The sequence below is a fragment of the Bubalus bubalis genome, chromosome 1, assembly GCF_019923935.1.
Source record: "Bubalus bubalis isolate 160015118507 breed Murrah chromosome 1, NDDB_SH_1, whole genome shotgun sequence".
NCBI lineage: Eukaryota > Metazoa > Chordata > Mammalia > Artiodactyla > Bovidae > Bubalus > Bubalus bubalis.
Genome location: NC_059157.1, coordinates 197,163,981 through 197,191,116, shown reverse-complemented (window position 1 = coordinate 197,191,116; position 27,136 = coordinate 197,163,981). Strand labels below are relative to the sequence as shown.

At 50.1% G+C, this 27,136-nt stretch overlaps 1 protein-coding gene across 1 annotated transcript in view; it reads left to right on the top strand.

Moving 5' to 3' along the window:
• Positions 1-2,784: 2,784 nt before the first annotated feature.
• SH3BP5 (SH3 domain binding protein 5) overlaps positions 2,785-27,136 on the top strand; it is an 82,101-nt gene continuing 57,749 nt past the window's right edge. Inside the window, exons 1-2 of the mRNA XM_025294106.3 lie at positions 2,785-3,044; positions 4,729-4,791. Of these exons, the coding sequence (XP_025149891.3) occupies positions 2,901-3,044; positions 4,729-4,791 (207 nt within the window). The 5' untranslated portion in view covers positions 2,785-2,900. The remainder of the gene's footprint in view (positions 3,045-4,728; positions 4,792-27,136) is intronic.

Here is a 27,136-nt window from a genome sequence, read left to right as displayed (position 1 = left end):
TCTGCTGCTGGCTTTGAAGATGCTGGGGGTCACATCGCAAGGACTGTAGGCAGCCTCCAGCAGCCGGGGATGGCCCTTGGCTGACAATAAGGAAATGGGCATCTCAGTCCTACAACCGCAAGGCGCCGAATCCAGCCAACAGCCTGAATGAGCTTGGAAGGACTTTTTCCTTAGAGCCATCAGAATGGTCTGGAGCCTGGTCGACACCCTGGTTCTGTCTGGGAGACCCTGAGCAGAGAAGCTAGTCACACTGTGCCTGAATGTCAGACCTACAGTTGTTGTCTGGTCGCTAAGTTGTGTCCAACTCTTTGTGACTCCATAGACTAGTAACCCACTAGGCAATGCTGTCCACGGGGTTCTCCAGGCAAGAATATTGGAGTTAGGTTGCCGTTTTCTCCTCTAGGGGATCTTCCTGACCCAGGGATCGAACCTGTGTCTCCTGCTTTGTCAGGTGGATTCTTTCCCACTGAGCCTGCAAGGGACGCCTCCCTTCCCCGTTATAAAACTGTGAGTTAATAAACAAGCCCTGTTTTAAGCTACTAAATTTGTGGTACTTTGTTACACAGCAACAGAAAACGAATACAATATGCATTATCTTAAATTTATCTTAGAATTACACAGATAATCATAAATATATCCTCCTGATAAAAATGAAAGTATTATCGAGAAATGAAGAGTTCCCTCTGACGTCTCCAACCCCCAACCCTAGCCAGTCTTGGGCCCTTCCCTACCCTCCTTCCCAGGGCTAGCCACTCTTGGTTGGGTACAGAGTCTCCCTTGCAGCTCTCTTTCTATGCATGGGTTTGCATATGTATGTGTCCATAGACATACATAATAGTGCTGTACTTTATTTTCCTGTTTTTAAACTTCAGAACACTTATTGGGATCCTTGCTATAGCTGGCCCAGGTCTTCTAAAAATAAAGCAACAAAAGTCTACACTGATGTTCAGAAGCTGTTTCCCTGTGTCCCATAGAGGCATTGAACCACCTATTGCTCTTAAATCTAAACTCAAACAGAAATGTATTCTGGAGGCTGCTGTTCCAATGGTGATGATGAGGTTTCACCACTAGGAAGCGTTCAGAATCAGGGCTGACCTCGCTTTTCTTGTTTTTAACCTCCGTCTCAGTTTGTTCACAGCTGGGGTCAGTCTGTTCAGGTACAGGCTCGGTTCCAAGCCAACGAGGAGACGCTGGCGGCTCTTGTGTCCCACAGTGACTCTTAATGGTCATCTTGACCCTGCCTTCATCCATCACTGGGAAATGAAAAGCAACTACGTCATTAGCAAGGAATTTGAGAACATCTCACGAAGAATTGCTGACTCTGTCTTGATTTAAAGAACAATGAACAGGTGTGACCCGTCCAGAAACAAACCCACGACATACACCTGTATTACCTCCAGGAGACAGTGAAACTCCTTTGATGGGGAGGACCACGGTGCCAGAGTGTGTAGGGCGGAACCTTGCCCAAGGGGTAACCTCCCAACTTAGCTTCTGATAAAACCAACCCTAAACAGGTTTCCCAAGGCTGGCTTTAATGACAAGCTCTCAGAAAGAAGCTCCTTTCTTGAGTAAGTCTGCCCTCCAAACTCAACAGAGCCCACAGGCCACAAGCCTTTGCGTAGAAAGAGCGTACACTCTGCGTTTTTGTAGTGAAAGAGACATTAGCAATGGGCAGTGGCAATGTCCTTGCCTGCTTTGCTAAGGTCATCTGACCTTCTGCTCCCCTGACATCACAGTGGCCCTGACATTTCATAAAAGCGCAGACATGACCTTTATTCTTTGGCTTTTTTTGAGTTTGCTGGGCAAGTTCTGGCGCCCACAGGAAACCTCCTGTCAGTAACCCCTTGGATGGAGTGTGTCCATTAACAGAGGTTAACACTCACATCTTCTGGAGAAGGCTGCACGCACACGTGCAACCGCCCACAACCCTGATCAATGGATTTTCCATGCTTCCCAGCTATTCAGGTGGGGCCATCCCATAACTCTGAAAGCAGAGCTTCTTGGGTGTGGAACTCTGCTCAGTGGGGGCACAGCCTTTGGACAAGGGATCTACCCCTGGAGCTGGAGCCGGCTCCCCTCTGGGTCCTTTCATGTCTATGTGAGCACACGTTTCCCTTCCCTTTTCTGGGGAAACCTTCAGGAGAATACATTTCCTCAGCTTCACCCAAGGGAACAGAAGTGCTTGGCGTGTACACAGGGGTTTGAGTCTTGCAACTGGTCCAAGGTCACGGAGGACAAGCTTCTAAAGGGGACTTCAGATGGTGGAAATACCCCAGACTTTCCTTCTACCGTGCTTCCCTGGTGGCTCAGACCGTAAAGAATCCGCCTGCAATGCAGGAGACCCGGGTTCCATCACTGGGTCAGGAAGATCCCCTGGAGGAGAGCAAGGCAACCCACTCCAGTGTTCTTGCCTGGAGAATCTCCATGGACAGAGGGGCCTGGGGGCTAAACCCATGGGGTCGCAAAGAGTCGGACACCACTGAGCGATTAACAATTTCCCTCCACGAAGTCACTTCGCCTTGGCAGAGGCGGGAGGCGGAAAAGCACCCAGACACCCGGCAGCCGACCTTGGGGAGCTGGCGATCTCTTCCAGCTGATAAGTTAAAACTGGGGTGAGGGCTCCCCCCATTTCACCACCTACGGGCTTGCTGGTGGGGAGGTTTTGTGACGGAGCGCGGTTCCCCGGGCGGCCGGGCCGAGCCGGGGCGGCGCGGGGCGGGCCGGGGGCGGAGCGGGCGGCGCTGACGGCCGCGGCGGAGAGGGGGCGACCGCGCCCACTTCCTCCGGAGCCCGGGGACCCGCAGCCGCGAGCGGCGCCCAGCTCCCCCGCCCGGCCGTGACCAGGAGGCTCCGGCGCGACCTGCGGCCGCCAGCCCCGCGCGTCCCTGGCCGGCCCCGGCATGGACGCGGCGCCGAGGTGGAACCGCCCGGAGGGGCCGGCGGAGCGCCCGCCGCCCGCCCGGGACTCGGAGGAGGAGGAGGAGGAGGAAGCCGGGATGGAGCCCGGGCTGGCGGACGAGGAGGAGGTGGACCCCCGGATCCAGGTAGGAGGCGCGGGGGCGCGCGGGGGCCCCGGCCTCCGCGCTCAGCCCGCCTCGGAGCTCCGGGTGCCTGCGCGCAGGGGGGCGGCCCGGGGAGGCCCGGGGCTGCGGGGGAGAGAAGCTCCGAGCGCCGGGTTTCGCCCGGTTCCTGGGGAGGCTGCGGTGCCCGCGCGGACGCGGCCCGACTCCATCGCCGGGACTCCCGGTGGGACGCGGGGGGTCGCCCGCAGCGTGCCCTGCGCTTGGGGCGGACGTGTAACAAAGAGGAAAGGGGGCGGGGGCGCCTGGCCGGGTTCGGGGTACCCGATCCGGCTCGGCGCGCCGCGGGCTCTGCGCAACCTCCGGACTCCGGGAGCCCGGCCGGCGGCGTAGCGCGCGCCCCCGGGGCGGTGGGCGCCGGCCACCCCCCTACACCTGGGGCGGCCGCCGTGCCCGGGGGTCGGAGCCCTCACCTGGCAGAGGGGACCGTGCGGAGCCATCCCCCCCACCCCCGATTCATTGTTAGCAAACCGAAGGGTTTATTGTCATCCCCGACGCAGCCCTCCGGCAGGCCTCAAATGGTTTAAAACCCAGCTTTTCCTCCTTGTGAGGTCGAGTGTGAACAGAAATCAGGGCCAACTGGTGCGCAAAGCTGACGCGCGAGAAGGCGAGAGGGTTGGCCTGCTTCCTGCGCCTCCATTTCTCCGGGAGATGATTAAAAAGCGGTTTCCTAGCCGAGATCTCAAAGTGACAGCTTAACCTCTTCACCCTCTAAGCAAAAAATCACAGCACACCCCTTTGCAAGACCCATTTTTCTGCTCTTCCATAAGTCACTTGTAACAAAACCCTGCTTTTCAGCACGAACTGCGATTTCTGGAGACCTAATTGGTTTTTCAGTGTGCAGATCTATTAAAAAGCTCATTTAACTCAGCTGTTGTGTTTAACTGAATTGTTACGGCAGGTGAGCAAAATAAAAATCAGGTGGAAAAAGCTTCGTATTAGGAATTCTATTAAAATCAGTTTGGGCTACTAAATTTTGTTTTCTTGGTCGGGGAATTCTGTTAACAGGATCCTTTGTTTGCAGAGTAAAATGAGTTAACTTCATGCTGGGCGCTTTTACAAAATGTTAGCTTGTAAATATTTAAAGGATCAGGATTAAAGCTAGTTTTAGTTGTTTTGTAAACAGCTAGGTAGTTTGAATAATTGGCGGTTTGAAAAGAAAATGCTCTCTACAGAAAAATGCTCAACTTTGGGTTGAGTTAATGCCAGAATTCCACCCTTGGTTCGCATGATTTCATTGAGTTTATACTTTAGGCTTGGCTTTGTTTTCTTTTATTATCTTTTCTGCAAAATTCCTACTCTAAAGCAGAAAGCATTATTTTGATTTAGCCTCTAAACCATTTGTAACAGGTAGGTTTACCTGAAGGCACAAACCTGCAATAAATAATTGACCTTCTAAGAAAAGACAAATTCCTGGGACCTTAAGTCATTTTCAAAAAGGCCACTATCAAGAAAAAGGTTTCAGAAATGCTGACATTCATTTGTTCTTCCAGCCAAAGCCCAACTGTTTTCCTTGACAATTAATATGGACTGGTTCCTCTTCCTACAAACGGGCCAGAGTAATTTTGCAGATTTTGGAGCTGAGTCACAGTGGAAACTAAAGACATGCATCCCTGAAGTCTTTTTTTCTGTCCCCTTTCTTCATCAGGGAGAACTGGAGAAGCTCAATCAGTCCACGGATGATATCAACAGACGGGAGACTGAACTTGAGGTACAGAAAGCTGGGTCCTGAAGTGAAGGTGGCTTCTGTCCTGCTGACCCCAGGCTGGTTCATTCTGTTTTAATAGCTGCAGAGTGGTTGCTGGCGTTCCCTCCTTGAAGTTGAGCAATAGCAAGCTGCCCGACAGAATAAATTACACCACTGAGGCCAGCTTGTGGGTGGAACACATGTGGATCCAATTTCACGTGGTTTTCATCCTGGAAACTCGGAGGGGCCCAAACCAAGGGCTTTAGACACTCTTAAGCCCCGAAGTTAACGTGTCTGTTGAAAAGTTAGAAGGATTGAAGGGGGAAATTAGCTGTGCCCTTTAATGGATAAGAATGAATGAGCTCACAAAATCTCTTAAATATTTTACAGCGACTCCTTACATTGCTACTTGGAAATAATCATGTGTTTCCTTAAAAGTACTTAGATCTTTTTTGACTTTTGGGCCCCAAGCATTCGCCACCCCACTCTGTCCCAGCCCTTCCACTCTCCTGCTTTTTTTCTTTATTGTCTGCTTGGGTATAGAATATTAATGATCTTAATGATACAGAAAAGCTGTTTTTAGTCTCGGAAGTGCTTTCCTGCCTGGAAAAATCTGGAGAGCTGAGACCTCGATTTGAAGTTCGTGGGCATCTTCCCACCTGAGTGAACAGATTGACACTCTTCGTGGCTCCCACTTAGCCCCCATCCCTTTTCAGCAGTGGTTTTCCCACCACTTACCAGCAGGTTTGACAACCTCCGTTGTGTCTGGGAGCTGTGGGAGGACCCGAGTCTGTAGGTCAGCAGAAGGGGCGGGGGCCGCTGGTCCCTCCGGGTGAGGGGGTGGGAGGTCTCAGGAATGTGATCCACCAGGCTGGCAACCCTGCTTTGTCCCTGCATGTCGAGGCCAGAGGTGGCCCGGGAGGCAAAGCTAGTTTGCCGAGCTGCTTCTGAAGGACTCTTCCTGTGTTCTGATTCATCTGTGAGCCCTCTTCTCCCCCAAGTGAAGTACCTTCTGTGTGTGGAAATTTTTTGCACGTATGATGAATCAGGACTGTTTGCTGGGCAGTTGAAATCTCTTAGAATCTCACGTTTGGAATTCATTTAGCAGCATGACCCATTTCATTTCTATCAGGGTTTGACGTTTCCAAAAAGCGTTTTTAATTTTTAATGTCTGTCTCTCTTTGGCTGCCATGAGTCTTGGCTACAGCACGCAGGATCTGTAGTTGTGACGTGCAAGCTGTTATTGGCAGCGTGTGGGGTCTGACCAGGGTTCGAACCTGGGCCCCCTGCATTGGGAGCAGAGAGTCTCAGCGCCTGGGCCACCAGGCGAGTCCCCCGAGGGTTTCACAGGCTTTACCACCTTCCACCTTGCCACAGCAGCCCGGAGCTGTGCTGTTCATGATGGATTTGAATTTAAATTAATAACAATTAAATAAAATTGAAAGTTCACTTCCTCAGTCATAGTAGCCACCTTCAGGGGCGCAGTAGGCCTGGTATTGGACAGATCAGAGAAAACTCCCATCATCGTGGACAGTTCTGCCAGGTGGCCTGGGCCTGGCAGGTAGGGTGGGAGGCAGGGACCACCGGTTCTCCAGGGGAGGACACAGAGCTCAGTGTCCTCACAGGTCAGCCACACGGCAGAGTCTAGTCATTTTTCAGATCCTCTTTCATTTCTCATGCTCTGTGATCCCAAATACCAGCAGACAAATTAGAAATAGTTTTTTTGTTTTTTGTTTTTGGCAAAGTACTGATTTATTCAGGGCCTCTCAGGTGGCGCTAGTGGTAAAGAACCTGCCTGCCAATGCAGGAGATGTAAGAGATGTGCGTTCAGTCCTTGGGTCCGGAAGATCCCCTGGAGGAGGGCATGGCAACCCACTCCGGTATTCTTGCCTGGAGAATCCCATGCACAGAGGAGTCTGGCGGGCTTCTGTCCATGGGGTCACAAAGAGTCAGACACAAGTGAAGCGATTTAGCACGCACGCACAATTTAGCATCCAGCACATATTTATAGGGCTGCTCCATGCCGGCCCCTGTCCGGGTTGCATTCCCCTTCTGAGGCACAGTTGTTTCATCTCAACTCTCTTCAGCCCCGATTTCCGAAGCCCCTTTCTGGACACACTCAGGTCTTTGTGTGTCTCGGGAAACTCTGACAGGTGTTTCCTGCCTGGCTCAGGAGGGCACTTGGCAGCCGCCGGGAGAGGGGGTCAGCCTGACCTGTGTCACCGGCTGCCCTTTCCGTGGCCTTGTTATAACCAGGGTGTGTGTGCTTAGTCGCTCGGTCGTGTCCGATTCTCTGCGACCCCATGAACTGCAGCCTGCCAGGCTCCTCTGTCCATGGAATTTTCCAGGCAAAGGATCCTGGAGTGGGTTGCATTTCCTTCTCCAATAACCGGGGTGGACTCAGGCAAGTATAGGGCAAACTCTGGACGTCATGAAAACTTCCTTAGCAGCCATGTTGAAAAGGAACAAGAAACAGCTGAAGCTAATTTCCATCCAATTTCCTTTAACCCAGAATTTTTGAGATAGAATAATTTCAGTGTGGAATCAAAACAGGAAAATCAAGAGTGAGATGTTTTGCATATATTTTTGTACCCGGTCTTGGAAGTCTTGTGCATCTTTTATACCAGAGCACGTCTCACTTCAGACCAACCAGGTTTAGGAGGGCAGCCCGGGTCTAATCGGTGGGATTTCAGCCTCTGTGCAGGCTCTCTGGGCACTGCTCACACTCGCAGAGCCCACCGGGGAGCTGATGGCCGTTGTCTGGCAGGCTATGTCCCTTCGGGCAGGCACTGGGCACCCACCTTGTTGTTGGGCTTGCAGCTTCTGCTGATCCAAGCAGATAGGGGTTCAAGACAGAAGCCCTGCCTCAGGGAGTTGATGTCTCAGTTGAGGCTGGGGTGTGGAGGGGCGGCTAGTGATTACAGATTGCGAGTCCAGTAGAAGAGCGACCTGACAGAGGAATCTCCGGAAAACACTGAGTGGAACAAGGGAGCCTGTGTGCAGAGCGGCAGATGGAGGGAGCGGCGGGGGTGCCAGGGGAGGGTGGGCACCGATGGGCGTGGGCCAGGGAGCAGCCACCTGAGCACACGGATGGTCCTCCTTGTTCGCAGAAGTTTCCGCTAAGCTTGCGGGAAGCCGTGGCTCCCAAGGGAAATGTTGTGACCAAAGGCTTTCAGTAAGTTCAACCTCATTAGGCTCCCGTGAGCCGCTGGTCCCCCATGTCCACTGATCAGTATGTAACTTTGTGTTTCTGTTTAAAGACACATTCAGTTCAGTCACTCAGTCGTGTCCGACTCTTTGTGACCCCATGGACTGCAGCACGCCAGGCCTCCCTGTCCATCACCAACTCCCGGAGTTTGCTCAAACTCATGCCCATTGAGTCGGTGATGCCATCCAATCATCTCATCCTCTGTCTCCCCGTCTCTTCCTGCCTTCAATCTTTCCCAGCATCAGGGTCTTTTCCAGTCAGTCAGTTCTTCACATCAGGTGGCCAACGTGTTGAAGCTTCAGCATTAGTCTTTCCAATGAATATTCAGGACTGATCTCCTTTAGGATGGACTGGTTGGATCTCCTTGCAGTCCAAGGGACTCTCAAGAGTCTTCTCCAACACCACAGTTCCAAAGCATCAATTCTTCTGTGCTCAGCTTTCTTTGTACTCCAACTCTCATATCCATACATGACTACTGGAAAAACTCAGCCTTGACTAGACGGACCTGTTTTGGCAAAGTAAAACCTTTTGGCAAAGTAAGACCTTTTTGTCTTTGCTTTTTAATATGCACATGATTTTATTGTAAAGATTTTTTTTAATGTGGACCATTTTAAAAGTCATTATTGAATTTGTTAAAATAGTGTTTCTGTTCTCTGTTTTGAGTTTCTGGCCTGTGGAATCTTTGTTCCCCAACCAGGGATGGAACCTGCACCCCTGCAATCCAGGAAAGGCAAAGTCTTAACGACTTGACCAGCACGGAAGTCTCTAAAGACACCTTGCTACTGCTAAGTCGCTTCAGTCGTGTCCAACCCTGTGTGATCCCATAGATGGCAGCCCACCAGGCTCCCACGTCCCTGGGATTCTCTAGGCAAGAATACTGGAGTGGGTTGTCATTTCCTTCTCTTACAATATCCACGATATGGAAGCAACCCTATGTGTTCATATGAATGAAAGTGAAAAGTCAAAGTGAAGTCGCTCAGTTGTGTCCGACTCTTAGCGACCCCATGGACTGCAGCCCACGAGGCTCCTCCGTCCATGGGATTTTCCAGGCAAGAGTACTGGAGTGGGGTGCCATCGCCTTCTCCGAAAGACACCTTCTATAATGTATATTTTTGGTTCATTCATGTTGAGCTTGGCCATCAGCTCCATGACTCAGCCTGCTCAAAGGTTATTCAACTCGTGTTTTCTCCGTTAGGCTCATCACAGCTTTCCTGGGCTTAGGACACTAGCCAGCCCTTTAGCACTAGGCTTGGGGTCCATTTTAAGCAGCAAAATCAGCAACGTAAAGCACAAAAATGCAGAAAGTGTGGCACTAAATGGACTGTGTTAAGGATGCCTGTTTGCAGCACGAGAGCTGGGGTGGGGCAGAGGGGGTCTGTCCCTCCTCCCCGAGAACAGCCCCGCAGGCGCCTGGGGCACCTTGCGCTCTGTGCTGGCCCGCACATGGCTGTAGAGCAGCACAGTATTTTCTGGAATTAGTGAGTAGACAGATTCACAGATGATGACAATTGACTGTGATATTTCAGAGCCTCTGGGGCGGGGCTTCTGCTGTCCGCATCTCCTTTCCTTTGCTTTGTGATTATGGTCTGCAGGGCCCAGCATCCCTCGTGACTTGGAGTGATTCAAGTGAATGGGTGACCCCAGTGCTCATGCACCATTTACAACATCCACGATATGGAAGCAACCCTATGTGTTCACTGATGGGTGAATAGATAAAGATGTGGTACAGGATTTTCCTGGTGGCCCAGTAGTTAAGAATCCAGGTTTGCTCTGCATTTGATCCTTGGTTGGGGAACTAAGATCCTGCACGTGGTGCAGCCAAAACATTTTTAGTACGTATATCCATAAGGGAATGTTACTCAGCCGTGAAAAATGAAATTTGCAGCAACATGGATGTACTTGGAGGGCATTACGCGAAGGTGAAAGAAGTCAGACAGAGACGAATACTGTGTGATTCTGCTTGTATGTGGAGTCTGAAAAATACAACCAACTGGGGAATATGACAAGTGAAGCAGACTCACGGGTGTAGAGAACAAGCTAGTGGTTATCAGGACAGAGTATTGGAGGTAAGGCAGCCTCAAGGATGTTTGTATAATATGGGGAATATAGCCAGTGTTTTGTATTAACTATAAGTAGAAAGTTTAGTTCAGTCGCTCAGTCGTGTCTGACTCTTTGCAACCCCATGAACTGCAGCACGCCAGGCCTCCCTGTCCATCACTAACTCCCGAAGTTTACCCAAAGTTTACTCTTGTCCATTGAGTCGGTGATGCCATCCAGCCATCTCATCCTCTGTCGTCCCCTTCTCCTCCTGCCCTCAATCTTTCCCAGCATCTGGGTCTTTTCAGATGAGTTGGTTCTTTGCATCAGGTGGCCGAAGTATTGGAGTTTCAGCTTCAACATCAGTCCTTCCAATGAACACCCAGGACTGATCTCCTTTAGGATGGTCTGGTTGGATCTCCTTGCAGTCCAAGGGACTCGCAAGAGTTTTCTCCAACACCACAGCTCAAAAGCATCAATTCTGCTTCCCTGGTGGCTCAGAGGTTAAAGCATCGGCCTGCAATGCAGGAGATCTGAGTTTGATCCCTGGGTGGGGAAGATCCCCTGGAGAAGGAAATGGCAACCCACTCCAGTATTCTTGCCTGGAAAATTCCATGGATGGAGGAGCCTGCTGGGCTACGGTCCACGGGGTCCAAAGAGTCGGACACGACTGAGCGACTTCACTCACTCACTTCACCCAGCTTTCTTTATGGTCCACCTCTCACACCCATACATGACCACTGCTAAGGACACACTTCCCTGTTTAAAGAGCACGTTTCACAGAAGAGGAGTTTGAAACTGCAGAAACATTGAAGTAAAGTAAAGTGAAATCGCTCAGTTGTGTCCAGCTCTTTGCAACCCTATGGACTGCAGCCCTCCAGGCTCCTCCATCCATAGGACTTTCCAAGCAAGAATACTGGAGTGGGTTGCCATTTCTTTCTCCAGAGGATCTTCCCCACCCAGGGATCAAACCCAGGTCTCCCGCATTGCGGGCAGATTCTTTACCAGCTGAGCCACTAGGGAAGCCCAAGAATATTGGAGTGGGTAGCCTATCCTTTCTCCAGAGGATTTTCCCAACTCAAGGATCGAACCCAGATCTCCTGCATTGCAGACAGATGCTTTACCCTCTGAGCCACCACGGAAGCCCAGACTTTTATCAGAGAGGCTCTTGAATATGAGCTTGATGTTTCAAGTTAAGAAAACACATGTATTTTCCCACAGGCACATTGGTTAATCAGCTTTAATCATTAACTCATGGAGTATTTCTTGAGCACCCACTGTGTGCTTCCCTGAAAGCCTGTCTGAAGGGGGCGGGCCTGGATTGGGGAAGGACCCTCCAGAGGGAACAGTCGGTGCTAAGGAGGGGCGCCTCCTGGGCTGAGCACCGGTGCCCTGGGGGTGGGGCTAGCCGATTGGAGAAAGATAAGCAGTCCTTCTGCCTGTGGCAGCCTTGCCCCGGGGTGCAGCGGGCATGGAGACGTGCTGATGCACTTGGATGCTGTGTACCCGGATCTGTTCTCAAAGGTTTGAAACGAGAGGCAGCGCAGAGAATTTCTAAGTCACTGTCATCGGGATCTGTAACATTCCACGCCCAGTTCCTTAGTTTTTCCTTACCCCCTGCTGCTCTGAAGGTGGACTGGTCTCGGGGTGAAATGGTCACTGATGAGGAGCAGGAAGGGCCCTCCAGGCCCAGTTGCCCACGCACATGTTTCTGGCTCGGAAAGCCATCGCACACTGACTTTTTCAGCCTGCCCTTCCCAGCAGGGGCAGAGGCGCTTCATTGTAAACGGCCGTGCTCTTTCCCTCTGTGCCTGGGTGGAGGCGGTTTGAAAAAGCATCCGAATTCTGGACATCTGTGTTCCTGAGACTCACAGAAGGCCTGCACCCAGCATCAGCCTTCTCCTTTGCCAAAAACTAGCAAACAGCTTCTCTTTAAAAAACTGTCCCGAGCCTGGAAACTTGGGGTTGGGGAGGAGAAGAGCCGGTGAATTGGGCGCATCCTGGACTCTTCCTAATGAATTACTAGCACAGGTCAGGGGAAGAGAAATTATTTTCTTAGAGGACAATGTTGTCACATCTTAGCACTTTCTCCTTTAAGATGTGTGTGTGTGTGTGTGGTGTGTGTGTGTGTTGCATGAGTGAGGCTGGAATCTTTTTGTACTTTCAGTAAGGTGTGTGTGTGTGTTGCATGAGTGTGTATGTGGTGTGTTGTGTGAGTGTGTTGCATGACTGTTGGTGTGTGGTGTGTGTTGCATGGGTGTACGTGTGTTTTGTGTGTGTGTGTGAGTGTGTGTGTGTGTTGCATGACTGAGGCTGGAATCTCTTTGTACCCCGCACTTTTTCCTATAAGATGTGTGTGTGTGTTGTGTGAGTGTGTGTCTGTGTGTGTGTTGGATTAGTGTGTGTGTGGTGTGTGTGTGTGTTGCATGACTGTGTGTCTGTGGTGTGTGTGTGTTACATGACTGTGTCTGTGTGTGGTGTGTGTGTTTGGTGTGTGTGATGTGTGTGTGTGGTGTTTGTGTGCATCTGTGTGTGTGGTGTCTGTGTGTTGCATGACTGTGTATGTGGTGTGTGTGAGTGTTGTATGACTGTGTGTGTGTATGTGTGTGGTGTGTGTGTGTGTGTGCTGTGTGTGTGGTGTGTGTGTATGTTGCACAGCGAGGCTGACTCTGTCCCTGGAGGGATCTGGTTGCAGGGCGCGGTGCCCTGGAGACGTCCGTGTAGCCTGTCCTGAGGCCCTCCTGTGGCTCATGCTGGGTCCTCACTGTTCCGGGGGCCTTGGCCACAGAGTGGGGGACCCGGGCAGGGTCTTGGGAGCTGGGGGCGCTCTGATGTAATGGGGGCTTTGGCGTCAAGGCCTGGGGACTCGGGTTTTTGGGAGGGCCAGCCGCTGGCAGGGGAGGGCGGAGAGTGGCCATGCAGACGCCCCGCAGCCTGGACGGCGTGGCGGGGAGGGGAGCCGGGGGGGGCAGACCTTTCGGTCACCAGCTGGGTGTGACGTCTTTTCTGGGCCTCTGGGGCACCCAGCCCTGACCCGAAGTTTGGCCATCAGACCAGTAGGACTAGGGCTGCCCGCTTGGGTGACAGTCCCCTTGTTGCTGCTGGAATGTCTGTGACTTTTGACCCAGCAATTGCACTTGGAAGAATTTGTCCTAAGGGGGTAACTGGGCACAGATCCAGGTCCAGCGGGGTTCACCACAGCCTTGTTTGAAAATGTTGGAAAATTGTGACTCTGCCTGACAGTCGGTAGGGGGTTGCTGAAACAGATGAATACCGAGCCCAGGCGCTGGTTGAGAGAATCCGGGCTTCACGTGTTGACCAGCTTGTTACTAACCGAGAAATGCATCTGAATGGGAAAAAGCAGGTTCCAAGAGCACGGGCTCGTGATTTAGAATCATGAGGCTATTCTAAAACCTATGTTTATGTGCATAAACGTATCTGGGAAGAATTACATGCCAGCTATTATATCTGCTGGAGAGATGAGTGAGATGTATTCTCTTTATATTTTTTCTGTGTTTTCTGAATTATTTGCTTTGAATTTGTACTCTTTTATAGTCAGAGGGGGAAAAAAAAACCCAAAGTCACGGGAAAGGGGTGTGTGGAGGGACATCTTGGCTTCAAGTGACGTGGCTGGAACCTGAGCTCCACTGACTTTTGGGGGCACTTGCCGCTTTGGAGCCTGAGTCACCTGGTCCGTGAATTGGGAGTCATGAGTGGCCTGGGGGTTCTGGGGGGCCTGGGGGCTGGAGGAGACACTGGGGGCAGGAGGGCTTTGCTTGCTGCCCAGCCCTGGGGAGGGTGCGGCTTCCCGCCTGCGGGGCTGGCCTGGAGCGTGGGGACCCGCTGGGTCTTCAGGATGGATGCAGGGAAGGTTCCAGTGAGATGCTGCACCCTCCTCCCCAGGGCCCTTGCTATGAGGTCCCTTTGTCAGAGACAGGCTCTGGGCAAGAGGCCAGAGAGGGCTCGCAGGGCCAGGATTACAGCAGGGTGGACTCTGAGGGGTCTGGAGCCGCAGACCTTGGGCTCGGGAGATCACCTGTTTCTCCGCCTGAGCTGCGCTGTGTTAGGCTGTGTCTCCTCCTGAGGTTTGCCTGGTGCATAGTGGCTGCTCAGTTGATGTTCGAGCGGATGAATGTTGACAGACTGCCCCTTGATGGCTGTGTGACCTGGGGCAAGTTACTCGATGTCTCTGAACCTCAGTTTCCTCATCCCAATTGATGTTGCATAGTAAGCTGTCAGTAAATATCGTTGCCTCTGTTACTGGGAGAGGGCATGCGAGGGCTGTAGCATGGCGGGGTCCTTGCAGGAAGGACTTGTGTCCATCCTGGAATGTCCTTGTCTCCTAGCTGCTCTGCAGTAGTAACGAGAGCTAATAATAGTAATAATGGCAAAAAAAGTGCCTCCCGTGTGCCAGATCCTGTTCTAAGCACTTTGCATGCCTGAATCCTCAGCAGGACTTTGTGTGATCGAGCCGATCCTCCCTCTTCTGATAAAACCAAGGCCTTGAGTATCTTGCTTTCAGGGAAGTGCCCAGCCGTGCTAGTGACACTGTTTGCTGACATTCTTTGTTGTGGGGGCTGTCTTGTCCTTTTAGGAGGTTTACAGCATCCACTCACTAAATGAGACCACTTCCTGTGCCCCCCGCCCAGTTGTGACACCAGGCACATCTCTGGCCTTGGAAGTGTCCTGGGGAAAGGGGACAGGGTTGCCTGGGGGGGAACCCCTGCCCTCGAGAAATGCCATCAAGGCGTGGTCCTTGCACCGCAGAACCAAGGTAGAATTGCCCGGTCCTGGGCCCCACCCAGACCTGCTGACTCAGAATCTCTGGAGGCTTGGCACCAGGAGTCTGTCTAAGCAGCACTACCAGTCTCTCATGTCTCTCTCAGGCTGTCTTCTGGTCATTTCTGTGCTGGTCTGGCTCCCTGTGCCCTGGACTCAGCCCCTGGAAGGAAGGGCTTGGCCTCCCCATCTTTGTACCCCAGTATCTCCCACAGTGCCTGCTCACAACGAATTGGGGAATGAATGGCTGGAGTCGCGGTTAGAGCCAGACGCTCTGTGGACTCACCGTGGCTCCTGCCACACACACTGTCCTGCAGAACAGGCAGGGCCCTTTTCCCTCACGCCTGCTCTGAAACTGCATCAGCCCCTGGGCCATGCCTGGGCAGCCTTGATCCCGGGCACAGAGGCGGCGTTGGTAAAGCATGGCCTGTGACCTCTTCCTCCCCCAAGCCCCTCAGTCCCAAAGGTCTGAGCTCATGGAGGTGTAGGACTCTGCCCTGCTTGGAGATGCTCAAGTTTTAAGAGTGTTTCACACTGGAATAGGATGATGTGTGGATGTGGACACATGGCCATCATCTATTCAGTGGGAAAAAAGCTAGTGGGAAAAATGCTTGTATAAAACTATGCTAGAGTTTATGTAAAAGCATATATACATACAGTAAAAGAACATGTACATATAAGAGGAAAAAAAGGTCTAGAACAGAGAGAATCATAGCATGGTCCCCAGACTCTGCTCTGCTTGTTACCACTTAAGGTGAAGTACCCACAGAAATTGAGAATAAAGTTTTAGAAGTTTTTCTTTTTAGCCGTTTGACATTGCTGTGACATCCCAGTGGCTTTTCACTTTTCTGGTTTATTGTATTCTGCAAAAATGTTGATTCATGTTGCTTGATGGTGGGGTTGGGTATGCAGTATCACAGTTTCAGAAGCACGTAGCCTCACATGTTATTAATGGTTGCTGCTAAGAATGCTGGGGGTTTTATTTTTTTCATTTCTCAATGTTTTCTGCATTATTTGAAATGACCATTTTAATAGGCAGGGCATGAGGGTGGAGAATGTAGCACTATTATAAAAAGAAATCTTTATGAATCAAAGAAATGAATTTTCATGGAAGGAATTTTAGGAACGATGAGGGCTGGTAGGAAAAAATTTCTAGATTGGTAGTGCCTGCCCTAACTGTGGATAAATCCTGATGTTGGTGGGTTTGCTTGGTGAATTATTGTATTGTTAAACTCTCACGTGGTAATTCATGGAGGGTTGAAAAGAGCCTTAAAGGCCTTGTAGGGCTGTTTGCAGCCAAGAAACCCTCATTTGTAACAATACAAAACAATCCCCAAGATAGAACAGTGGGAAACATTCCAAGTATTAAGAATGTTTAGATATTCAAACTTAGTATATGGGTTTGAGTAGTAGCATCCTTTCTACATGGATAAAGATTTGCGGGTACATACAGCCCTTAGACAGTGTCAGTCACTATAATGTCACTTAGGGAAAATGATATTAGTGCAGGCTGTTGGCTAGAATATAGAAATAGCTGTCGATGTTGAGATGGAGTCTGCTGCCTGAAAACAAATCAGCTGTCTTCCTTTTAAACAATTCTACAGATAGTATGTAAGCTTTCCTGGCACTGTTGTGGGAACCTGGGCACCTGCTGGTGCAGTACAGGGACCCGACTGTGTCCCCAGCATTTTCCGGGTACCTTCCCTCTGGCTGCAAGGTGTCTAGGGTGTCATCACCTCCAAAGAAGACAGGCTCTGAGGGTTGGCAGAACCGTTGTCCCCACAGTTGAGAGAATCTTCAGATCCCCCTGTTGGCGGAGAGCTGTGGTCCCTGTGGGCTGCAGCCTTTTAATATTGAACTATTGTTTTTCCTTCTGAGCATTTATTGTAGAGACTTTTAATATAGCAGTGTATTTGTGTGTGTGTGTTGGCTGGATGAATTAAACATCTCTTGAACCTCATCATTTGGCAGGCATCCCAGATACCTTCACCCAGCCCTCCATCTCTGAAAGTTACTTAATCTGCCTATCACCACATAGATGCTTCTAAAGTAGAGGCTGATTCCCTTTTATGCAACACATCTTAACCAAGAGTCTCATGGTCATTTGCAGATTTGCAAAGGTGCTCTTAGAGAGCTCAGAGAATCAGCCTCTTTCATTTCCTTAAAGGAAGATGGAAAACAATTTTGATCTCTTCTGGCCTGACTTTTTTCCTATGCTGTGTTTTGCTGGATTATCCAAGAGACATTAGCGTTAGCTCTGACAGATAGGAATCGCCATCAGGAAGACAATCACAGGAACGTCTGCTGCTGAGTATTCTCACCGCAGCCAAATCCGCTTAATGTAAATGCCTATCGTGTGGGGTCAGAGTCACACTCAACGTGATGAACGGAGTTCGGGTGTCTTTGTCCACCTGACCCTTTGTCCACACAAAAGGCTTCAGCTTCATTCTGATAAATTTGAAACCGGCAGATTTGACATTTTCTCTCTGGTTTTTAGCTTTTTTTGAAGAAGAATATCCTTCCTCATGGTCCTAGCTCCTGTTTGTACCTAACAAATTACCCCCAAACTTCTTTACCCCAAATCAAATGCTTTCTCTTGCCCATGATTTGTGGATCAGGAATTGGAGTGAGATCTGTGGGGTGGTCCTCGCTGGAGGAGTCTCATGCACTTGTAGCCAGGATGTCAGTTGGGTGCGCTCATCCCAAGGCTTGGCTGGACTGGTTGTCTGAGGAGCGCCACCCCCGCCATGGTGTCTGGCCGTAGATTCTGGGTCTTGGCTGCAGGCTCAGCTGGTCCGTGTTTCCATCCGACTGCCCCAGCCTGGCGGTCCCAGGCGCTCCGACTTCCTCGCGGTGTCTGGCTGCCCCCAGTGGGTGTCTCAGGATGACCAGGTGGAAACACCAGAGCCTTCTGGGTCCCACAGCAGCACTTTCGCGGTGATCTGTTGGTCCAGGAAGCCAGGAGCCCAGCAGATTCAGGAGGACGGGCCTACACTCCATCTCTGGACGGGGTCAGTGCCAAGGCATTTGAGCCCCTTTAGAACGTCCATGCTCTGGGTGGTAGCACTGAGAAGGAAGCCGGCAGAAGTCCATTGGCTTCAGGAACAGCCACGGTTCACGGGGCCTTGCTGAGTTGCTTTAATGGTTAACCAGCCAGCAGAGGAAGGACTTTGATTATTCCTCTCAGTGACCCTTAAACCAGCCAGCGGCAATTAAAGCAACAGCGAGCCATTTTGGGCAGTGCTATGGCTTCTGCCATAAAGGATTCTTTGCTGCTTTGCCCCATTTCTTTAAAATTCTGTCTGAGAGAATATTACGCCGCGGCTTCGACGCCTATTATAAAAAATGAGTGGCGCCCAGGGCCCCGGAGTACAATAGCTAGACAGACACTTTATAAATCCAGGGGGAAGGTTCTTAAACCCCTTGGGCAGCTTTGGACATGCTGCGTTCTTCCCCTGCCCTGGATTTTGCTAGCGTTCCCACTGCAGACATAGGATCCTGGTGGTGTAGGCGTTTGCTAGAAATTGGATCCAACCCCTCCTCCCCCCACCCAGGTTGGAACTTGTTTAAGCAAATCGTACTTGAATGCTATGAAACTTGGGATCGAAAAAGCATAGGAAAACTTGTTTTAGAGCTGATACAAGAAAAGCGTGGACGTGGGCCTTCAGGAAATCTAGATTTGAATCCTCCCCCTGCCTCTTCATAAGCTATGCAGTCTTGGCAAGGTTTTTAGCTTTTCCAGGTTTTTCATTTCCTTCTCTTGGAAGGAGGAAGGGCAATACCTATCTTGCAGAGCTGTTAAGGATTAAATAAGGTGATGATCATAAAGTGCCTGGCCCTGTACCTAGCATGTAAAGTGTTCAACCAACTGTGGTCCTTTCCTGTCTAACTGTTGCTGTTTATTGAATAACAACACCTCCATAAAAATCACTACTGTTTATCGAAAGCTGATTGCATTCCAAGCATTGTCCTAAGTGGTTTTATATAGGTTAGTTCTCACAGCAGCTCTTGAGGATGGTGCTGGGACACAGAGTTGCTGAGAGACCAAGCCAGTTTTCCTGGGCCACCCGGCCAGTGGGATGAGCACCCAGGATTTCGATCCAGAAGTCTGAGGCTGGAGTCCAGGTGCTGAAGTAGTTTTAAGATGTGTGTTTGTGGGTTTGGAGGGTGCATCCTCTGAGGTCCCCACCGAGGCTGGTGAGGTGGAGGAACGCTGATCTAGGACTTGGCAACAAGCTGTTCAGTCTCTACCCTGACACTCGCCAGATATACATCTTTGGTGAGGGGGAGGCTTCAGTTACCCGCTCTGTGCAATGGCAGCCTCTGAGTTAGATGACGGGCAAAAGCTTTGCCATCCCTGATAGTGAATGACTGAGACTTTAAAAAATGATTTGTTTTATTGAAATATAGTTGATTGACAGTGTGGTGTTAATTTCTGCTACATGGCAAAGTAGTTCAGTTATACGTATATATGCATTCTTTTTCATATTCTTTTCCATTATAGTTTATCGCAGGATATTGAACATGGTTCCCTGCACAGCAGGACCTTGTTCATCCATTATATAAAATGATGAACATCTTATATAATGACGTTATATAATGATGTTGTTTATCCATTATATAAGAGTTTGCACCCGCTAATCCCAAACTCCATCCCGTCTCTGCCCCAGCTGCCCCTCGGCACCCATGCCTCTGTTCTCCATGCCTTTGAGTCTGTTTCTCTGTGTAGATAAGCTCTGTCCTGTCATATTTTGTGTGTTTATTTTACTCGGCTGGGCCGTGTCTTAGTTGTGCCGTGTGGGATCTTTACTGCATGTGGGATCTAGGTCCCTAACTGGGGATCCAACCCTGGCCCCCTGCATCGGGAGCGTGAAATCTTAGCCACTGGACCACTGGGGAAGTCCTTTTTATTCTTTTATTTTTGGGCCACACTGTGCGGCATGTGGAATCTTAGTTCCCCAACCAGGGATCGAGCCCCTCCCCCTGCAGTGGGAGAGCAGTCCTACCCGCTGGACCACCAGGGAAGTCCCTGTGTTATATTTTAGATCACACTTGTAAATGATATCACACGGTATTTGTCTTTGTCTGGTTTACCTCACTTAGTATGATCATCTCCAGGTCTACCCATGTTGCTGCAGATGGCATTATTTCATTCTTTTTTATGGCTGAGTAGTATTCCACTGTGTGTATTAATATATACAAACACACACGTATACACACGCATACACATACATACACATGCATACACATACATACATGCATATATATTGTTGTTTAGTCACCAAGTTGTATCTGTCTCTTTTGTGACCTCAGGTACTATAGCCCACCAGGCTCCTCTGTCTGTGGGATTTCCCAGACAAGAGAAATCCATTTCCTTCCATTGCCATTTCCTTCTCCAGGGGATCTTCCCAAACTAGGGATCAAACAGGCAGATTCTTTGCCACTGAGCCGCCTGGGAAACCCCCCACATTAACGCATGCACACATGTCTTTTTTATCCATTCCCCTTTGAAGGGCTTTCATGTTGTTTCCAGGTCATAGTGTTGCTGTGATCACAGGAGTGCATGCATCTTTTTGAACGATAGCTTTCATTTTCTCCAGATACATGCCCAGGAGCAGGACTGCGGGATCAGGTGGCAGCTGTTTTTAGTTGACTGAGGAACTTTCATACTCTTTTCCATAGTGGCTGTACCAGTTTACTGGCAGGACAGAGACTTTGATTTGAATCTAGCAACATGCTGAATGGGCTGAATCGTCCTGTCTTGATCACGGGGAAATAAAAAACGCTGGTGAATCTGTGCTGCAGCCAAACCTTGATCCTTATTGAAGCCATACTTGTGCACAGTTGAAGAAAAGCCCTTGAGAAAATGAAAGTCCTCTGCCTCACTCCTTCCCGCTTCCAGTTCTGCTAGAAGCAGCCTCTTTTGACGTTTTCAGCCATTTCTTCTGGGTCCTTCCACATCTCTCACAGCGGTAGTGGATTTTAACTTTGGATCCTTTGCGTCCTCCGCCCTCTCGTCCTTCTGTGAGCTGTGTCAGGAGAAAGGTCCTCCAGGAGGAGTGGGCAGCATCTTGCCGGCAGTGCTGGGCGGGGGCTGCGTGCTTTCCAGGGAGGCTGTGCTGCCTGGTCCCTGGAGCGCCCGAGGCCGGCTCTGAACTCGCCGCACCGCCCTGATGCCCACACTTGTTTCATTCTGAAACAGACCTTGTGACGCAGGCCCACTTGATGCCTGGCTGACGCGTCACTCCCGATAAATGTGTGCATTAACTTTATGATCCATCTGAGATCTGATATCTGCAAGCGTGGGGGAAAAAGTGGGTCTTCAGGTTGAGGAAATATGTTAAGCCTCTCAGCATAGACATGGAAAATAGTTCACCTGTGGTTGAACTCTTGTAAAATGCCAGCATTTCAGCAATTCTGCCTCCTCTCACATAAAGAATCCTGTGGGTTTAAAAACACGTGTTTGGCCCTGAATGAAACGGCAGCAAGTCCTGTCAGCCTTCTCAGCTTTGTGTGTGTGTGTGTGAGTGTGTATGTGAGAGAGACAGAGTGTGTGTATGTATGTTTGTGAGAGAGTGTGTCAGTGTGTGTATTTGTGTGTGTGTCTGTATATTTGTGAGTGTGTGTGTATGTGTGTGTGTCAGTGTGTGTGTAAATGTGTGAGTATGTATGTATGTGAGAGAGTGTGTATGTGTGTGTCAGTGTGTGTATGTGAGAGTGTGTATGTGTAAATGTGTGTGTGTATGTGAGAGGGAGTGTGTGTGAGTGTGTGTATGTGTAAGTGTGTGAGTGTGTGAGAGTGTGTGTATGTGTGTGAGAGAGTGTGTGTGTATGTGAGAGAGTGTATGTGTGTGTGTATTAGAGAGAGAGTGTGTGTGTATGTATGTGAGAGTGTGTGTGTATGTGAGAGAGAGAGAGAGTGTGTGTGTGTGGTTATGTAACTTCTGTCCCTTTTCCAGGGCCTCAAACCACTGACCCTTGTCCCTGAAGATTAAAGGGTTTTCTCCTTTGTGGTGCTTTGGACCTTAGGCTATTTAAGTATATATATGTATATTTTGACAGTTTACAATTTTTAAAATATGTTTAACAGTTTAAAAGTGTACTGACTTAGTTCTGGCTGGGCTGGGCCCCTGCTGCGTGCAGGCTTGCTGCCGTTCGGGCACGGCGGCGCCCCTCCTCCGCGGTGTGCAGGCTTCTCGGCGGTGGCTTCTCTTGTGGGGAGCGCGGGCTCCGGGGCCACCGGCTTCAGCAGCAGCAGCTTGTGGTCTCAGTGGTTGTGGCCCCCGGGCTTAGCTGCCTGGTGGCTTTGGGCTCTTCCCTGGCCAGGGATTGAACCCATGTCCCATTTACTGGTGGGCAGATTCTTACCCACTGCATTGCCAGCAAAGCCCTAAGCATACATATTTTTTATTGTATTGGTTAGATTCCATTCTGGTGGCTACTGCCTGTATAACATCGACAAAAAATGATGATTTGAAAGTGAGTCTTTCCCAAAGTGACATTCTATAAAATAACTGGTTCATATTATTGAAAATTATCAATGCCATGAAAAACTGAAGAACGCTTCCAGATTTGGGAAACTAGAGAGAGTTTGACAACTAGATCCTGTGTGAGTCCTGGACTGGATCCTGGACCAGGAAAAAATACCTTTTCTTCCTTTGCTGTAAAAGATGTTGGCTCAGATGGTGAAGAGTCTTCCTGCAATGTAGGAGACCCAGGTTCGATCTCTGGGTCGGGAAGATTCCCCTGGAGAAGGGAATGGCTACCCACTCCAGTGGGTAGAGTGGGAAAGAATAGAGATCTCTTCAAGAAAATTAGAGATACCAAGGGGATATTTTATGCAAAGATGGGCTCGATAAAGGACAGAAACAGTACAGACCTAACAGAAGCAGAAGATATTAGAACAGGTGGCAGAATACACAGACGAACTGTACAAAAAAGATCTTAATGACCCAGTCAATCACGATGGTGTGACCACTCACCTAGAGCCAGACATTCTGGAGTGCAAAGTCAAGTGGGCCTTAGGAAGCATCACTACGAACAAAGCTAGGAGGTGATGGAATTCTAGTTGAGCTATTTCAAATCCTAAAGATGATGCTGTAAAAGTGCTGCACTCAATATGCCAGCAAGTTTGCAAAGCTCAGCAGTGGCCACAGGACTGGAAAAGGTCAGTTTTCATTCCAATCCCAAAGAAAGGCAATGCCAAAGAAAGTTCAAACTACCACACAATTGCACTCATTTTACACTCTAGCAAAGTAATGCTCAAAATTCTCCAAGCTAGGCTGCAACAGTACGTGAACTGAGAACTTCCAGATGTTCAAGCTGGACTTAGAAAAGGCCGAGGAACCAGAGATCAAATTGCCAACATCCATTGGCTCATAGAAAAAGTAAGAGAATTCCAGAAAAATATCTACTTCTCTGATGTGAGAGTTGGACCATAAAGAAGGCTGAGCACCGAAGAATTGATGGTTTTGAACTGTGGTGTTGGAGAAGACTCTTGAGAGTCCCTTGGACAGCAAGGATATCAAACCAGTCAGTCCTAAAGGAAATCATCGCTGAATGTTCGTTGGAATGACTGATGCTGAAGCTCCAATACTTGGGCCTCCTGATGAGAAGAACTGACTCCTTAGAAAAGACCCTGATGCTGGGAAAGATTGAAGGCAGGAGAAGGGGAGGACAGAGGATGAGACTTGAATGGCATCACCGACTCAATGGAGATGAGTTTGAGCAAGCCCCGGGAGTTGGTGATGGACAGGGAAGCCTGTCATGCAGCAGTCCATGGGGTCACAAAGAGTCAGACATAACTGAGCAACTGAACAGCAACAACCCACTCCAGTATTCTTGCCTGGGGAATTCCATGGACAGAGGAGCCTGGTGGGCTAGAGTCCTTGGGGTTGCAAAGAGTTGGACACAGCTGAGCGACTAACACTTTCACTGTAAAAGATGTTGGCGGGACATCAGAATTTGAACAAAATCACAGATCAGATTAGCGGCGTTGTATCAGTTTTAAGTTTCTGATTGTGATCATCTTACTTTGGTTATGTAAGAGAACATCCTCATTTTTAAGAAATACTCACTGAAATGTCTCAGGCTAAAGGCCATCATGTCTGCATCTTACCCTCATTTTCCCCAAGTCTGAACTATTTTAAAAATGTTTAAAAAAGAGCCTTTTCTGCGTTCCCAGACCCACCAGCTCTCTTAACTCAGCCTGCAAATGGCAGTGGCATCTTGATTTTGGCCAAGGCTACGTGTGGCAGGGGAGAAGGCAATGGCACCCCACTCCAGTACTCTTGCCTGGAAAATCCCATGGACAGAGGAGCCTGGTGGGCTGCCGTCCATGGGGTCGCTAAGAGTCTGACACAACTGAGCGACTTCCCTTTCACTTTTCACTTTCATGCATTGGAAAAGGAAATGGCAACCCACTCCAGTGTTTTTGCCTGGAGAATCCCAGGGACAAGGGAGTCTGGTGGGCTGCCGTCTATGGGGTCACACAGAGTTGGACACGACTGAAGTGACTTAGCAGCAGCAGCAGCAGCGTGTCCCAGGGCAGGTAGCTGTGCCGGCTGTGTGTTCTGGGGATGGGAGAGGTCCTCACCTGCTTGTTTGGAAACTTCCTCTAGTTGAATCAGAGTTCTAGAGCACAGCCTTTGTGCTTGGGAGGAACTTGGTTCTGCTTAGGCCTAAAAAAAGCTTTCAGATGCTTGAACACCTTGGAGGAGGCCAGCTTGTACAGGAAACCATGCTGACCAGCACCGCTTCTTTCCTCTTCTCCTCTCTCGGTGGGAGGAAGTTCTTGCTGGTGCAGAACCCAGACAGCTGGTGTGCTGGTGTGGAAAGAGGAAGCAGGGCTGGCGTTGCTGGCTGCTCGGCTGCTTGGGGCCTGCCCTGGGCCTGGAGCTGGGGCTAGAATCCCCTCTATTGTACCCCAAACCACTCAAGCAGCTTAAATAAAAGACGGGGTTTCTGAAAGGCGGAAGGGAGGGGGACCCCCGGGAAGGGAAGGGCGTTGCAGAGCCTTGAGCAGGCGCTCCGAGTGTCCCAGCACGTGTGGGCCCAGCACGGTGACTCGCCGTGCTGCGGGCCTCCCCCACAGAGCAGCCTTGGCTGGGTTGGTAAGGGATCTGGCTGGGTGATTGCAGAGTCAGGGTCAGGATCCCAGGTTGTCTCCTGCACCCTCCACCTGCCGCCTGCTCTCCTTTCGTTTGCTTGCTCTTCCCTGTCCGTGGGCACCTCTGTGTCCTCGTCTTGCCGTCCTCTGGCTTTTTCCATTCTGGCCCTCGGGAGAGGATCGTATGTCAGAAGCATGGCAGCAGGATCCTCCTTATGTGCGGGGCACAGTCCCTAAAGAAGGTGGGTTTGGGAGATGCCCCAAGAAGTTGGGGTTCAAGGTGGGGCAGAAAGGTGGGCAGAGGCGGGGAGCTGGGCACCAGTACCTAGCCGCGATTCTGCTGCTTCCCAACTGGGAGGCCCTGGTGCTATCTCCCCATTTTCTTTCTTTCTTTTTTTTCCATGTATGTTCCCATCCCTGGTTGGGTGAAACTTGCTGATGGGTGATAGGGCCTGTGTGGTGCTGGGCAGGGGTCCTGTGGTCCCTGTGGGGCTGGCCCTGGCTCCCTGGGGGCTCCTGCCCTTGCACCCCTTCTCTGCCCACCTCCCAACTCTGGGGGCCTCTTGCCTTGGCGCCCTAGACCCTGGCTCTGCCCCAGGCACAGTCTTTCCGCTTATGCCTCTGCTGCAAAATTGTCGGAGCTGAGATCAGATCGTCCCGGCTGCCCGTCCATCCCCCAGGGCTGTGATGGCCACTCCCTGGGGCAGGAGAGGCAAGGAGGGCAGGCAGCAGGGGAACCCAGGAGCGTGACCGGCCCTGCAGGCAGAGCACAGAGTGGAATATGGGTTCAGGAGCCAGACCTGTGCCGCCCAGGATGGCAGTCATCAGCCCTGTGGGGCGACTCAAGTTCTACTTCAAAATGACAGTTTAATATGGTACCCAGTCAGCCGCACTAAGCACACATCAAGTTTTCATTTAGCCACGTGTGGCCGGTGGCCTCTGTCGAGCCCTGTGCAAACTCAGAGCATCTCCGGTGTTGCAGAAAGCTCTGCAGACAGCCTGTAGAGCGCTTGATCCTTCTCACCGAAGCCCTGGGAAAGTGATTCTTTGTGTTTTGGCAGCTGCCACAAGTGCACTTAAAGAATAGATTGGATGGGTGGGGGGAAAAGTAAACAACATGATCTGTAGAAGCATTAAAAACATGTCGGTTTCCTTAGAACTGGTTGGGAAGTCAGAGCGTGTCTGATGGTGCCTTGCACCGTGGAATTCTGGAATGTTCCTGCTACAGAGACTTTACATCCCAAATCTCTTGTTCTTCTGCCTCTGTCATAATTTCTGCTTTATTCTTGTTCTGTATTTTTTTTTTCCCACATGGATTCACATTTGTCCTTTGTTTGAAAGTGAGACTTAATGACTGTAAGTGAAAAGCCATCAGTGGGAAATAATTTTGTTTAAAGCAAGGTTTTTAGTGAAGAATCACGTGGATGAGCCCCGCTTGCTGACTTTGAGAGCAGCGCTCTCTTGTTTCCAGTGACTGTATCAGTTTGCTTATCAAATTCTTAGCAGATTCCCTTCTCCAGGGAAGGCTCTGAGCCTGACCAACTCCTCCTCTCTTAGAAGGGAGATGAGCAAATGTGAAGAATCAGAGTGGCTCCAAATGCAGGCTTTCTCCTTGGGAAAATCAGAAGGGGTGAAGGAGGGCCTGAGAACGAATAGCTGCTTTGCTGTTACTGAACACACACCCGTGTTCCCCTCCAGCGGGGTCTCTGCAGGGCGGCCCAGGGCGTGGGTGGGGCGGGTGTGATTTGGGGCCACCAGCTGACCTGGTGCTCTTGGGCCCCAGGTTCCTTTCATGCTCCTGTGATCACTGAGCATTTCAGAGAGATTCTGTTTTTATGGGTAGCATCTATTACCCATTTCTAAAAACTGTATTCATTTTTAAATGAATTTTTATTTTTAAAACTGTATTCATTCATTAAAAGTGACAGTAATAAGCCTATTACATGCATATCTTATCAAAATAACTTAACCCTATTACATGTATATCTTATCAGAATAACAACCCCCCCAAAAAAATTGTGAAAAGAAAGCCGTCATTTTTTGGCTTTCGCAAGTCTCTTTCCTATCGGGCTTAATAGGAGAGCTGGATTCTCATTTCTGCTCCTGCCTTCGTTCTCGTGATGGCACATATCAAGTAGTCTCTGGAAAACTCCATTCAACAGTCACAAGAGAATGAAAATGGAAGAGGCAAATTAAATTGAATTTGATTATGAAAATGATTTTGATCGTGCAAAGTC